General features: G+C 43.7%; 1 protein-coding gene across 1 annotated transcript in view; it reads left to right on the forward strand.

The window, feature by feature from the left end:
• Positions 1-15,722, forward strand: part of LOC115089273 (alcohol dehydrogenase 1-like) — a 46,310-nt gene that overhangs the window by 3,818 nt on the left and 26,770 nt on the right. Inside the window, exons 2-3 of the mRNA XM_029597398.1 lie at positions 11,034-11,132; positions 13,686-13,827. Coding sequence (XP_029453258.1) covers positions 11,034-11,132; positions 13,686-13,827 — 241 coding nt within the window. The remainder of the gene's footprint in view (positions 1-11,033; positions 11,133-13,685; positions 13,828-15,722) is intronic.

Genomic DNA, 15,722 nt, shown 5'->3' on the forward strand with positions numbered 1-15,722 from the left:
AATTATAATTTTGGGAGTGCAGAAATCCAGGGAAGCAGTACATGATGGGAGAATGAGAAACTGCTGTGTACCAAGCAGAAAATAAACCTCAGGGTGATCAGATCGGAGGGTTTCAAGATAAGTGAAACAGTGAGACAAAGCGGTTGCCAGAGCCAGGTAAATGCTGGGGTGCCTAGGAAGATGCATGGCTAATAAAACAAAGAAGGTGATAATACCTCTCTATAGGTCATTGGTGAGGCCTCATCTGGAATATTGCGTCCAGTTCTGGAGGTTCTCCCTCTGAAGGAATAAGGAGTAGAAGCAATAAAGGGAACGGTTACTAAAATGGCAAAGAGTCTGTACCAAAAACACGAGGAAACGTGACTCAAAAGCCTAAGTTTGTGTACCTAGAGGAGAGGACAGAGAAGGGGGATATGATAGAGACCTTTAAAATAAATATATCAAGGATATAAATAATTCATGTCAAGCAAATATTTTGTCAGTGGAAAGTTCAGGAAAGAAGTCAACCAGCAACCCCCAGTACAGGTGGCAGACCATTCATTCAAAATATGCCAGCGCCATGATTATTTTCAAAATTTACAGGACAGCTGGGTTAATATTGCAAAATTTGAAAATGCTTGCGGTGCCGAGGGAACAGCTTTTTTGGGCAGCTGGGCAGAGGAGCATCATGGAGGCGGGATCCCCCTGGAAGAGACTGGCAGGGCTGGTGCTTCCATTAGGAAAACTAGTCAGTTGCCTGGAGCACCAACATTTTGGGGGCAGCAAAGTCCCATTGGCATTTGACTCAAAAGGATGCAGGGCTGTGCTGGAGGTTTAGTTGGGGGAGGGGGGGCACTTGACCAAAGGTTCACCTAGGGGGCCAAATACTTTTGCCCCAGCCCTGGAGACAGGGTTTTTGCAGGGAAGCTCCTTTTCCGTCCGCTCCTTCCCCAAGGAGGCTGACATTTTGTGACATTCCTCCCCACTCGTAGTAAGGCAATATTACTAATAGCAATTGTAACCCTGGCAAGGGTCACTAGAAAGATCTGGAGAGTTCGAGCTATCCTTCCTGCAAATGGAGTTCATGAAGAGTGCAAGGAGTGCTGTGCAAACAGTGCTCTGCAGGATGCAAGGTTTTTTTCTCCTCCCTTCCTATAAATAGTGCTTCAGGTCAGGGCACAAGGTTGTTGATGAGTGGAGTTTGAGGGCAGAGGATGTAGACGAGAGTCAGGGGATTCCTATTTCAGGGGCTGATCAAATAATGTGCATGTGTTTTGGACGTGCTACACTAGCACCCGATGCAATAACGAGATTAGCACGTCCAAAACATGCACCCAAACAAAAGCGTAGCCGATGGCGCCCATCACATGTAAATTCCTTGGTAGATCAGGCTATTAGCTATTATCCCCGATGCAGAAAATCGCTGGGCACCCAACGCACAATTTTTAATGCAGCAAATTTAACTCCAGCCCCAGAGGTGGCGTAAAGTCAATCCGCGAGTCAAGGGCTCATGAGAAATTTAAAAATACAGTCCTCTGTGGTTCCTCTTTCTTAGTATCATTGTGACACTTAAATTTACGGCTTGCAGTGTTGAAAAATAAATGTATATTGGCATGATTTAAAAAATATATATATATATTATTATTCTAGACACAATTTAGACACCCATAGCAAGAGGCGCTTAGCTATGGGCGTCTTCAGCAACCTCAAGATCGGCCAGAAGAAGCAGGATAAAAATGGACGCTCGTATCGAACGCCCGTTGCAATTGTGGGTGCCCGATGCATTTGAGCGCTAAAGATGACCAATTCTCTCCTAGCACGTCCTTTTTTACACAGCTCCTCATTTAAATAATGCATCGGGCGCCCAGGAGATGTGGCTGCGCGTGTGTTAGGGGAAAACGGTTGCTCAATATGAGCGCCCATTTTCAGCACTGGTCTTACTGCATCGGCCCCCACAGGATTTCACCTAGATAGATAAAGTGAAAAGTGAGTTAACTTGTTTGACTCTGGCTCCTTGCAGTCTCCCAGGTATGAGATGGTGGTGTGGCTAGGAATACTTTTGTCAAGGTCCTTGAAAGCTATCCAGAGGACCCAAAGCTCTGAGGGAAGAGGGGTTTTGATCCTTCTGGGGAAGCCCAAAATGAAGATAGAAAGAAGACTCATTACAGGGTGGAGTTAATCCTGAAAATTTTGAGGTTAAAAGAGTCAAGTTCTCTAAGAAGAAGAAATAAAAGTCAAGAAACAAGTGGTAGGTGATGCTTTTCTATTGCATATCTTAATCCATTTGTGTCCAGGTTTGGAGCTATGCTCCCTTTTATCAGGTCAGTGCAGATAAAAGGAACATAGTTCTCAAAAGGAAATCACAAATGCACGTTGTGAGGCCGATATTCAGTGCTACTTAGCCAGATATGTTTCGACACATTCAGCTAAGTGGAATGGTTTAAATATTTGGCTGCAGTCAGCATCCGCCACTTAAGCATTTATCTGGCTAAGTGGCGGGAGGAGAATGGGCATAATGGAGAGCAGTTTAGTTAGTCAGATAACTTATCGGGGCTAATTCTGGTCGGCCCATACACCTGTCTGGCTAACTTTGAGATAGCTGGATATATTCAGCGGCACGGCCACGCCGCTGAATATATAGGCCAAATTAGCTGCATAATTATCTGGCTAACTAGGCGAGCCACACGGCGGTTGCATATGGGCCTCCATTTGTCCAGTAAAAAAAAGTATCACCTGCAACTTAATTTTCAGCCCTCCATTTCTCCACCATTTAAAAAAAAAAAAAAAAAAAAAATCGTCGGCAGTCTCTGCTATCCCCAGTCATCTCTAGGCAGGCTGCCTGGGTGGCCCAAGTAACCCTCCTCGTCCCCAGGACTGGAGCGGGTGCCTCCTTTGAGGCTCAACCTCAGTGCTGCTGGACAGCAGGCAGGGGCCTGCACTGTAGCAGAAGCTGCCTTCCCTCCTTTTCTAGGTCCATGCATGCCACCTCCACCATGCATCCAGGCCCAGCTGGCTCCTTCAGACAACGTGGAGTATTGTGCTAAGCCAAAGGGATCTGCCTAACTATCGGGCCGATTCAGTAAGGACGCGTAAGAAAGAGTGCGGCACTGCCGGGCGCACCCTCGTTTGCCGCGCGCACAATTTGGTTCACATACCGCTCGATTCAGTATTCAAATGAGACGCAAATGCAAGCGGCGTCCAAAGTGCGCCCATGAAGCGGTAGGCGTGCGCAATCCATCTTACTGTACAGAGCGGTCTACAGCACCTATACAGTATCCCGGGTGCGCCAGTACCTGTCATTTCAAAATGTCATGTGAAATGTCTTTCCACCAGGTAAGTGGATGGTTCTTTTCTCGCAGCTTGGACGCCATTCGTGGACCTTCCCGCTGCCTTGAGCGCCTGGCTGGACGTCCGTTCATGGACCTTGGGCGCCCGGCCAGCCGTCCAAAGTCGCCGGACGTCCAAAGTCGCCGGCTTGGACGTCCAGCCGGGCGCTCAAGGCAGCGGGAAGGTCCATGAACAGACACCGTGACCTCGGACGGTCATTGACCTTGAGCGCCCGGCTGTCCGTCCGAGCCAGACGTCCAAAGTCGCCGGCTTGGAAGTCCAGCCGGGCGCTCAAGGCAACGGGAAGGTCCACGAATGGACGCCGCGACCTCAACCGAATGAAAAATAGCGCCAGAGCAATAATATACATGTTGTCCATGGCGCTGTCCGGTACAAAGCTGTCCGAACACCACACTAACGCCAGGGTCAGGGTAGGCGGTAAATTTGCAGGTTGAAGACGCGGCAAATAAGCTGGTTAAAAAGGCGATAATCGTGCCGCACGTTACTGTATCGGAGGGAATAGCTAAATCGATCATTAACATATCATATACATGTGGCGGGCGGAGACGGATACACGTCCATTTCAGTAAGCGGTAAGGATGCATAAAACCGGATACTGAATCGCAGGTTAGCCATACGTGTCCAAATTGTGAGTCCAAAGCGGGTTAAAAACAGGGTAACTGTGGCTGCGCTTTACTGTATCAGCCAGTATCTGTGTAATACAGTCTATACACTTCTCTGTGAAAATCACACTTTTATAGTACATGCACAAAGTAACACAGAAAAGTAAAACTCGGCCATGATGGATTTAGGATTTTGCTGCCACTAGGCACTGTTTGCTGCTTCCCCTCCTCATACACACCCAGACACTCCCGTTAGGTTGGTCAATAGGGAGCAGAAGGTCTAAGGCCAGCCTCACAGTTTCCTGTAGGAGCTCAGGATTAGATTATGTGGTAAAAATGAGAAAACTCTGAAGCACATTGGCAAACATTTCCTGCTTTTATTTTCCAATAACAATAAAGTAGTTTTCTAACCTTTCTTGTGTCTGTATAATTTATTTCTTTTTATTAAATGAGGAAACAGGAACTCAAGGATCACAGTTAGGACATCTCAGGAATGGGGAGGGAGGGAGAGGACCAGGGATCAGGAAAGGAAGGTAGGACCAGGAATGGAATGAGGAGAAGGTGAGAGGGCTGGAGAAGGAGTGTGAGAAGGAAACAGGACTGGGGATGGAGGAGAAGGAGGTGAGAGGACTGGGGATGGGAAAGATGAAGGAATGGGGGGAGATCAGGAATCTCTGATGGGGAAGAGGAGGAAGAGAGCAGGAGGTTCTGGGATTGAGGAAGGAGAGGAGGGAGCTGGAAGGGTTGGGGTGGGTTCCAGTATCTGAGGAGAAAAGACGAGAAGGAAGAAGGAGTTTCCAGGAGAGAGGATCCTACTTGCAGTGACAGTGGTGATGTGTCCCTACCGCACTCCAGTCCTGCTTCTCCATTGCAACCCTTCTCTAACCTCCCACACAGTTTGGCATATACACACATCCAAAACAAATCCCTTCTCTGTTGTACACACAAACACTTCCCCTTCTCCTTTTCCCTTCTCTCTGTCGTACAGACACATGCCCTCCTAGCTGATCCCCTTTCATTCTTCATCCTCTCTTCTCACCCCAATGATCCCCTCTTAGCTCCACCTAACCTCCCCTCCCCAAAATGATCCCCTTGTACTCTGTCTGCCCCAGGTTTACTCCCTCCCCTCCTGTCGCCAAGTGGCAGGAGGGGAGGAGCTGGATTAGGGAGCAGAGTAGCTCTTCCTTCAGGAAGCAGAGAGTGTTCAGTGCTAAATGAGATTCAAAATGTTGGAAGGCAGCAAATCTCCAGCCAGCGTGCTGCTCCCAGCTTTTTACTGCACTTGGCACAAACCTAGCGAGCCTGTTAACAAGTGCAGGCTTGAAAGTAAGAACTCATAAAGAGTTTTAAGTCTCCTTTATGCAGATTTCAAGGATGGTCAATGCTGCTAGATTAACCACGAGTTTCCTGGAATTGCTGCTATCCCTCCTGTCATCCTCCAAACCTGCCAAGTTCACAGGACAGTAAGAAGGACTAGAAAGATTGAGTGACTCCATGTCAGCAGCAAGAGCAGCACGAGACAGTCACACTCACTGCTCCTTATGACTGCCTCTCTCTCTCTCCACAGCCCTTCCAAGATCTAGCCATGGATTGCCTTATCTGCAGAAATCAGGACTGCAAAAGCGTGCAACCCTAGCAGTTAGTGATATATAGTACAACACTGACTGAAACAGCACCAAGTGCAATAAAGTGCTAACTATTTAGAAATCAAAGTCAGTGGGTGTTAATGACATGGGGCTATATTTTCATTCTAGAGTTATACCTCCTGAGCACCTCTAATAACCTGCCATGAGTTAGACTTTGCACACATCATGCTATGGTTTCATAATCATTCTTATTTCAACATCCAGCATTTCACCAATGTATTCCAGGTGTCACAGAAATCCAGTGAAATTCTTTCTATTCAATCATCAAAGTAAAATATCCACTTCTGCCACCTGAGGGGAATATGGGTGTTACATCTGGGAAATTATCCTCATAAAACTAAATGAAAGCAATTACCTGATTAATCATGGTAATGAAACTGCATTTTCATGTAGAGTTGATTAAATAAATCTATGTGCATCCGGCACATTGTGTAATTGCTATAGTCAGGTTATAGCATCATGCTTGATCACCCGTCTAATATGAAAGGCTGAACTTGAAGCAAAGAATATGGAGATATTTTATTTCACTTTTTTTGGCTTTAGTTTCTCGTGGCAAGTGTATTCATTTATAAAACTGAATGGATTTACCCTGTTGGCTTTCCTTATTCGGGAAGCTCTAGGCAGACAGTTTTCATACTGTAGATTGCACATTCAGATGCACATCTGTTTCCTTTTCCTCTCCTGAGGTTTCCTATCTTAACTTTTGTGGAGTGAATGGGTCACCTATTGCCACTACATGTGCTTGTAGACTAAATATTTATGCCGACTGATTGCCATATTCACTTGTCTGATCTACCTGAGCCATCAGCCAGTATTTTCGGGAGAACGTGTGTCCTTCAACAGGTAGACTCTAATAGAAACATAGACTATTAGGGTAAATAATCCCACTTAGTATGCCCATTTTCCATTCTTGGTGCAGTATGGCAGAGCCTACTTGATCTTGGGCTCTATTTTTGTAACTAAGAATCCTTTGTTTATCCCATGGTTCGTTGAATTCTGTTACTGATTTTACCACCATCAGCACTGGAAGACTGTTCCATGCATCCTCCACTCTTTCTGTGAAGAAATATTTTCTTTCATTACTTCTACCTTCTGAGTTGCACATCATGACTTCCTTTTCTAGAACTTTTCCACAGAAAAACGCTTGCTTCTTGTACGTTATTTCTACCTTTGAGGTATTTGAAGGTCTCTATCATATTCAATTCCTAAAGTCTTGTTTTGTGTGGCTTATGGTGCAGACTCTTCACCAATTTGGTAGCTCTTCTCTGAACTGCTTCTACTGTATCTATAACCTTTTGGAGATACAGCCTTCAAAATTGGACACAATACTCCAGCTGAGATCTCAGCCATGATGTCAAAAAGAGGCATTATCACCCCCTTTTTCTTACTGGTAAGAATGACCTCTCCCTATGCATCCTAGCCTTCTTCCAGCTCTTGTCAGCAGTAGCTCAGCCCCAGTCATGTTCTGCATTCTCCCATTTCAGCACTCCAAGTCCAAATGCATGACTCTACCTGTTTTTGCAACAGTAAATGACGACAGAAAAAGACCCAAGTGGTTCAACCGGTCTGCCCAGCAAGCTCTATTTATTTATTCTTTTAATTTATTTATCTATATTCTGTGCAGTTACTGCATTGATAGAATAAAGATTATCCAATCGAAAGAGTCCTAATTAATTTAGCCTTTCTCCATAATGAAGCTTTTCTATCCCCTTTATTATTTTTGTCTCCCTTCCTTGTACCTTTTCTATGCCTGCTATGACTTTTTTGAGATAGGGTAACCAGAACTGCACACAACACTCAAGGCACAGTCGCACCAGGGATCTAAACAAAGGTATTATAATATTCTTAGTTTTGTTCTTGAATCCTTTCCAAATGACTCCTATTATTTATCAAGTAAAGACATATACATTAGAAACTTTTAATTGTGAAATTTCACTTTTGGTTTGAACTGAAATACAGTGCAACCATCCTTTTTACATATTCCTGATAATGTCCTCCTCATCTTTCTCAGTATATGAACATACAGCATGAGTGCTGAAGCTGCACCCAGGACCAGCTGAGCTTGTCACACTTTAATCCAATGTATTACCATTTCTGCCAGCTAGAGGACACAAGTAGCTGCAGACTTTCAAAACACATCCCCAAGGAACCCAAAAGAGTTTTTGGCCTTGAAAAAGGATGGTTGGGTGCCAAGAAGCTAATATTTGGCAACTTGAGGGCTGTGAGTTCTGCTGTGGGTCCTGGATGATTTTAACCCTCTCTGAACCCGAGTGTCTGTGAAGCGCCCCTGCTTAATCTGTTTGTAATATTTAGAATATAGGTGAAAACTAGTTGGAACATTCTGACCTGGACTGGACTGACTATGAGTACTGTGAACCCACTATTATGTTTAGGTTGATGAAAGTAAAAAAAAAAAAACTGTTACCTCTTACGTTATGAATGAACCTTGCACTGAACAAGAAGATACTTGTATTTCATATCCTGTGGCTAGCAACCTGACACCCATGCAGATATCATAACTATATGTCATAAATTTCTTTCAAACATTGTTTTTATTGGTTTTCAGTCGTTTTATGACAGTCAAAAAAAAGGAAAACATCGTCTACAAATACAATGATCTAACAATGTAAAAGAGGTACAATGTCAAAAATATAAAATCCAGCAAAAATATTTCTGTTGTGGGTGTGGACCTTGGAGCAAGGTGGAGTTGGGGCAACCTGCAGGCTGGCGGAACTGGTTGAGACGAGGCCCATCTGGAGCTTCACCTAATCCAACTCCCATTTCCCTTAGGTTGAGCCCTTGGGTGCTGGGGCCGGCAGGTCTTAGGCAGGGGTCTCTGCTGATGAACTGGAGATTCATAGAGATGGTCAGATAGACAGGCTAAGGTCCGGGGCAGGTGGAGATCAGTCGTAGTCGGAGAGCAGGCAGTGATCAGTGGCAAGTGGAGGTCAAGCAGAGTCTAAGACAGTTCGAAGTCAGAATCAGAAATCCATCCAAGGGAAGGTGGCACAGATAGGCAGGCGGCCATGGAGCGTAACAAGAGGATAGATATAGTGATGGGTGATCTCAGTTTGGAAGAGAGAAGAGTGTGAATTATTGAACTTAGGGGTCACGATTTCAAGCTCCAGGGAGGAAGACTCAGAACCAATGACAGGAAGTATTTCTTCATGGAGAGGGTGGTGGATGCCTGGAACGCCCTTCCGGAGGAAGTGGTAAAGACCAAAACTGTGAAGGATTTCAAAGGGGCGTGGGATAAATACTGTGGATCCATAAAGTCTAAAGGATGTGAATGAAGAGAAGCGGCATGGGGGTGGCTTGTGGAATGACGGCTCCTACCTGGTGATTAATACCCTTATTCAATAAACATACACACAGTTAATGTGACTCCAACATTGCTCTATGCTTAAACAGCAAGAGGAAATGTGGAAAAAAGGATTTGCATTCACAAAAAAGCGGGGGAGTAGCTTGCTTGTTGCAGCGATTACTACCCCAAACCAAATAAGCCTGTTACTTCACTTGGAATACATATCCAGCACAGCTCACTGCTTTAATGACAGGGAGGAATGAAGAAAAGAGAATTTATATTCAGACAACAACCAAAACTGTTGTGATGGCATTACAGAATGATGGTATATAAAACTTGATAAATAAATAAATAAATAAAAATAAAACAAGGACTGAATTGCACAGGCTGGGTAAACAAATAAGCATGGGAGTAGCTTGCTTATTGTGGCAGTTTCCACCCCTAACCAATTAAGCTAGATACTTCACTTAGATGCAACTCCAGCACTGCTCTCTACACCAATGGCGGGGTTGGAATGTAACTAGAACCAAAAAGTTACTAATAAGGGCCAAGAGTAACAGATAAGTATGAGAAAAAAAACAAGTGTGAAAGCTTGCTGGGCAGACTGGATGGGCCGTTTGGTCTTCTTCTGCCATCATTTCTATGTTTCTATATGTTTCTATGTTATCTAGGATTGCATGATTGAGGTCTCAGCACTATTTGTACTGGTAGTTAGCACTGTCAACCACAATTGTGTGATAGATTTTTGGATGAGTTATAATGCTAAGGTTGGGCCTATGCTTCCATAAGGATATTTAATGGTCTTTTTAGAAGTGGGATGCTTGTTATGATGTGAGTGACCATATCATGATTTGTTTTAAGTAAAATGTTGCTAAGTTAATTATTATACCTTTTGGCTATTTATTTATATTAGTCTGGCCCAATGATAGGATCATAGAATATATATTACTCAATATGTATGATTTATTTTACCAGTTTATTATCTTATGTTTATTGGTTTCGTTCATGATGGGGCGGATTTTAAAAAGCATTTACATGCATAAATCTGGGTTTTACGCATGTAAATGCACTTTACTCGAGTAAGTGGGCTTTTGAAAATTGCTACAATATATGCCATTGAATCGTCCATAGGATTTATTCGCATAAGTGCACTTTACATGAGTAAATGGCTTTTGAAAATTGCTACAATAGTAGTTACATTTATGCGCGTAACTCCTTTGAAAATTACCCCCGATATGTTTATATCTGGCTTATGATTGTGGTTTGTGAAACTTGTCATTTTGTAAATTTTATTGATTGAAGTAATGTTTTTAATGAGGTACACTACTTTGTTAGACTTGATTTATTCAGAAAAATGGTTTATTAAATGACTGAATTAAATTAAATGAAGGAAGTGTTAGCATCCAAAAGCTAGTCAAGAAACAGATTAAGTTTATCCAATAAAAAAGTATTAGCTTATTTTTTTTATTTATTGGCCTTTATTTTTCTGCATTCAAGTGGACTAACATGGCAGACACACTACCTTTATCCTATATGTTTATTAGAATGTTTTTTTCCCCTGAACACCAAAACACAGGTACTTTTTTACAACTGATGTGGAAATGCTTGAGTTCCCTCTATTCTAGAATTCATGTGTGCTGCTTAACATGAGCATGCAAACCCACATCTGAACACGCAGCATGAATTGCCGTTGTCAATGCGTGGAATACTAAAACAGTGTATGCTATGTATTGTCCATAACACAAAGAAGGTGCGGAGTCCTTATTACATTACCATTTTAAATCATTGTAGAAAGAATAACCATTTGACGACAGCAGAGGACCATGCCATTCTAGTGTGTTCTTCTTTTCAAGAAGGACAACAAACATTCTGTTTGCATCACCGTATCTTATCCCCAGCTGCTGGGCTAATAAGAATTTGTAGGGCATATTAACTACCACAGGCAGTACAGGATGCGCATCCATGTCTCCGACTCCACTGTCAGCGCTTGGTTCTGTTTGATTCATTCTCACCAATCTAAAAGGCCTACAAAGTAGTATCCAGATATACTACTATACTTACAGATATCATTACAGTTTTATTTGTATTCCTGTTTTATTCCCATCTGTGAAAAAGTCTTTTTTTAAACAGGAACTTTTTATGCTTTATTTTTAGGTTATTAAATGCAAGGCAGCCATTGCCTGGGGACCAAATAAGCTGTCAGTTGAAGAAATCGAGGTTGCGCCGCCAAAGGCTCATGAAGTCCGTGTTAAGGTAAAAGTATTGATATTCCCTGCAAATGGTGCACTAAGAAACTGATCGACTTCCACTGGTTAAAGTTCTCTTTGTACGAACATTCGTAATAGGGCAAGGCATAAAGAGAACCGGCAATCTCCAGGGTTTGGTTCTTTGGGTCCCATTTTCACCACGGCATGCTCATTCCACATTCACACCACAGGTGCGCCGTAGCATAAACTGCAAAGTGCTAAAAAAAACATGAGCGTTGACAGATGCCTAAAAATCCCTCCCCTGAAGGGCATAGAAAATGTGAGCGGCACTGCCCCCTGTTTGGAAGCACAGCGCCAGTCTCCCAGTAGAGCTCAATGGAAGTTGGGTTCAAGCAACTGCAGTAGTGGACCCAGGCCCAGAGGCAAGGGTGGGATTTTCTTTTTTCCTGAGCTTGACAAAGACCAAACAACATAGGTCTCCCCTCTCAGAGCCCCTTCTGACTGCGTCTCCAACTTTTGTCCCCAGAAACTCACACAGTTGGATAAAGTAAGGACTCACTTCAAAGTACATTCAAACAACCAACTTTTATTTTCTGGGGGTACCGGCAGTCAGAGGTTACACAAGAACTCAAAAAACACTGATTAAATCAGGACTTCACAGACTTCCACAAAAACCTGCAGCAGCATCAGCTTGAGCATTTTACTCAAACTTTAACATTACAAACTGTTACTTTACAAAAAGGTATAAGCTACCCTTCCCTTTGTTACTCATTGACTTCCCCAAACCAACCATCATGGTAGCCTCAGTTTGTTTCCAGAATAACATGCTCGTCACCGCAGCCAATTTCTCTGTTACCCCCTTGACATCCTCTCATATTTTGAAATGACACTCAGAACTCTCCTTAAAGGATTTGACAGAAACTCCCCTGATTCATTTCTAAGGCCTCCACGATGGTGGTGGCCCAGGTTTCTTCTTCTTCCTCCAACCCAGGTGTTACGATTGGAAGCCCATGGGACAGCCCCGTGAGCCACTGCACTTACCCTCAATACTGCTGGACAGCACTTGCAGCAGGGATGCTGTCGCCTTCAAGGGTTGCTCCATGCAGTATGAAATACCGCCAGCCACCACTCTCCTTGCATGTCCTTAGGCGCTCATGTGCCCGACGAGCACTCTCTTAAAGGGCCCTCAGCAGGAACAGAGTCGTGCTGCTCATTGGTGACATTACCCCCCATAGCCATCTTAAGGTCCCTGCTGCCAGCCTTTCCTTGCCTCAACAACAGGTCCCCTGTTGCTTGCTCCAGTGTGTGTTGCTTCTTCTGCTTTCCTGTTCTTCCATGCCTTGTATCTTGTCTCCTTGCCTGCCTTGTTGGTTTGTCTTGTCCAGGTCCTGCCTTTATCTCTCTATGCCTTGTTACCTTTGTTCTGTTTATCTGGTTCATCTTGTCCCTTCTCCTTTGTTTCCTCAGCTTGTTTTTCCGATTTTACTTTGGCTTGGATTTGGATCTTGCTTGATTACTGCCTGGAATGGACTCCTCTCCGGACCCAACTTCACTCTGTCTGCCACCTACCCTGACCCCTGGCCTGTTCTTTCTTCCTGCTGTCTGCTATCTGCCTTGACTTACGCATTTTCTCAGACTCTTGCCTTCAGACTACCCTAGGGACCCACCTAACACCTGCCATCCACCAGAACTAAAGGGCTTAACTTGCCGGGAAGGCGGTGGTTATAGGCAAAGCTCCAGCCCATTCTGCCATAGGGTCCTCCGCCAGCGTGGGCCTAGTGGGCTTGATCACTATGCGGCACCAAGCACACCTTGGCAATAAAGGTCCACTCATTCGACAAGCGTTTCACCAGGTCAGGTCATCTGGTTATTCCCCAGGAGAAGAAACACTTCCCCTTGAGTGGAAAAGCCCCTGCAAAGCCCTATCCCTTTGGAGAGGCACTCGGGCACAGCAGCCTTCTGGTGGCTCCCTCCAACACTCCTTCCTCCAGACTTCGAACCCAGGATTACACAGTTCCCATTACAATTGCCCCTAGTGGATCTCCTCTTACCCCATTGAAGGAGACAAACCACTTGGAATTCAGCAGCCACTTCTCTATGGATCCTAAATTGTATATGCATAGTATAATTTTACCATACATGATGCCATCTAGTAACAGCTCACTGTAATCACTCCACAACACACAAAGATTGTCAAAATCATTTACAAAACCACAAGCAGAGTCAAATAATCTACCCAGAATCCTTTCCAGGGACTCCTCAGTGTCAAAAAGGGCTACATTTTGGGAAACTTGTCACATCTATATAGACATTTGGCATCACTGAATAGTTAGAAATTTCATGCAGATCTATAAAATGTAGAGATCCTGTATGTTTCTTGCTAATGCAAAGTTCCTGTTGTCTCTTACTAAGTGTATATTTAAATCCATGCTCTTATTCAGAGAAGGTGTTGCTCTAGTTCCATGCCCACTATTGCAGGCCTGATTTACAATGGCTTTTCTCCCATTCTTTTGTGAGTAAAGATTTTGATGAACCAGACTCTGTATACTTTTTGGAAAATTGTCATACATGCTTAATCTGGTTCTTTCTATTGACACAGATTTTGGCTACTGGGATCTGTCGTTCAGATGACCATGTACTAAGCGGTGTGATATCGAACTTCCAATTTCCAGCCATTTTGGGCCACGAAGCAGCTGGAGTTATTGAGAGTGTTGGGGAAGGAGTGACAAAGCTGAAACCAGGTGAGTAATATTGTACATCTCGGACATACTGTTCAGCTCTAAGAGCCTCATTTACTAAGCATTTTTCCCATAGACACAGAATGGAAGAAAAGCTTTAGTAAATCAGGCCCTTAGTTTTCTACATTTAAAGCATTTCTTATATCTTTCTTAGCCATAGAAGAAAGGTGCTGTGAGCTCTTACGATGAAAAGTAATCATCACATACTTTTAGCAGTTCATCACTTACTAACATCTCTTTCCTCAGTCATCCCATCCCCTAGCTTTGCCTCTTGTTTCCTGCAACGGAATATCTTTAAGAGAGAAATCTTTCAGATGGTGAAAGAGCAGCATTGTCCTCCTCATTTTCCTATAGAAACTTGGATGCGGAAGGCACGTCGGTGCAGGCACTCCCATTTCTACGAACGTTATAGTTAGCACTGTATGAATAATGTTGAATAGTCCATTGAGGCGGAGTGTGAAGACAGAGACGCTGGTCTAGGCCATCGGCCCCAGAGGGCAAATCATAGGCTTTTCGCAATGGTCTTGGTAGTCCCGCAAATAGAGGCTTCACCAACAAAGCTCTAGGATCTCTCAATTAGCTCTTGACCCCCACACACCTACTCTGGTTGATTTATCAAAGGTTTTCTCCAATAGGAACAGAGCAGGGATAGATCTTTGATAAATGAGATTTTCTCCTTCATCTTCTGGTTCCCTTGCCTCCTTACTCCCCTGGCCCCATTTTGTGCCTCTTTCTACCCACTTTCCCATTCTGTCTCTCCCGATTTTTTTCTTTTGGACCACTTTCTGCCACCTCTAGCCGGTTGTGTGTTGCCCCTCTGTTTGCTTCCCTTACTTTGAGTCCCATTCTGTGTCCGCACTGTTCTCCTGTTTTCCCACTTTGAAAACTCCCCTGTGCATCCACATTTTTGCTCTCCACTTTTGCTGTGCAGGTGCCAAAATGTATTTTCCTTGTACTCGCTTTGCAAAATACAATCTCAAACATCAGGCAGTATTTGAACTTTGATAACACATTTATATTTACCCCACTTTCCGTGCTTCTGATTTGGAATTTTATAACTCATGCAGCACGGTGTGTATTCCTAGGATAACAAGTGATGGTTGATAGGAGTGCAGGTGTGCTACAACTTTCATCCCGAAAGAAAACAACTGTGAAAAGTGGATTTTTTTTTACTTTGACCCCCTGTTTACTAAAGTGCATTGTCACCTATGAAATGCTAAATTTGATGCTTAACTTGAATCAAGTTCACATTAACTCACTTTATCAGTAATATATACATAAGGAATACCCATAACTCCAAAAGGTTTAATACACTAATAATTGTAATAAGCTATGTCACAAGAAAATGCATGCAAAACTGTTTATTAATAATAAAATCATTCACCACAAATTACATTAAGTAATGCCATTCGAAATAAACCAAAAACATTTAACTATTCCTCAAGCAGGGGTAGGCAACATCAAATACTCATGAACACCAATTTGCTTGGGTTTCCAGGATATTCATTAGGGATATCCTGAAAACCCAAGCAGACTGGTATCCAAGAAGACTGGAGGTTGTCTACCCCTGGCCTCAAGAGCTTTAGTTGCACTTTTTAGGTGGACATCAGCAGGCTAATTTGTTTGATCTAAGAGAGTGACTGTCTAGTCTAAAGAAATGAGCGAACTATTTGTCATGGATGACGATAGTGATTCACATGCCTGGGGAACTCTGGATTTGGTCCTGAAAACTCCGGAATTCTAAATGAATTGTAGGGTCTCTAGGCCAACATTATTTAAACTCTGGCTGTGCTGAGGGTAGCATCCCACGTGGCCAGGTGACTTTTTCGTGGCCGCGTCGGTGGGAACAAGGAGGAATGTCTGGCTGTGTCAGCAGAAAGGAGGACGTAATGAGAGCA

This window comes from Rhinatrema bivittatum, chromosome 1 (assembly GCF_901001135.1).
Source record: "Rhinatrema bivittatum chromosome 1, aRhiBiv1.1, whole genome shotgun sequence".
In the NCBI taxonomy this organism is placed as follows: Eukaryota; Metazoa; Chordata; class Amphibia; order Gymnophiona; family Rhinatrematidae; genus Rhinatrema; species Rhinatrema bivittatum.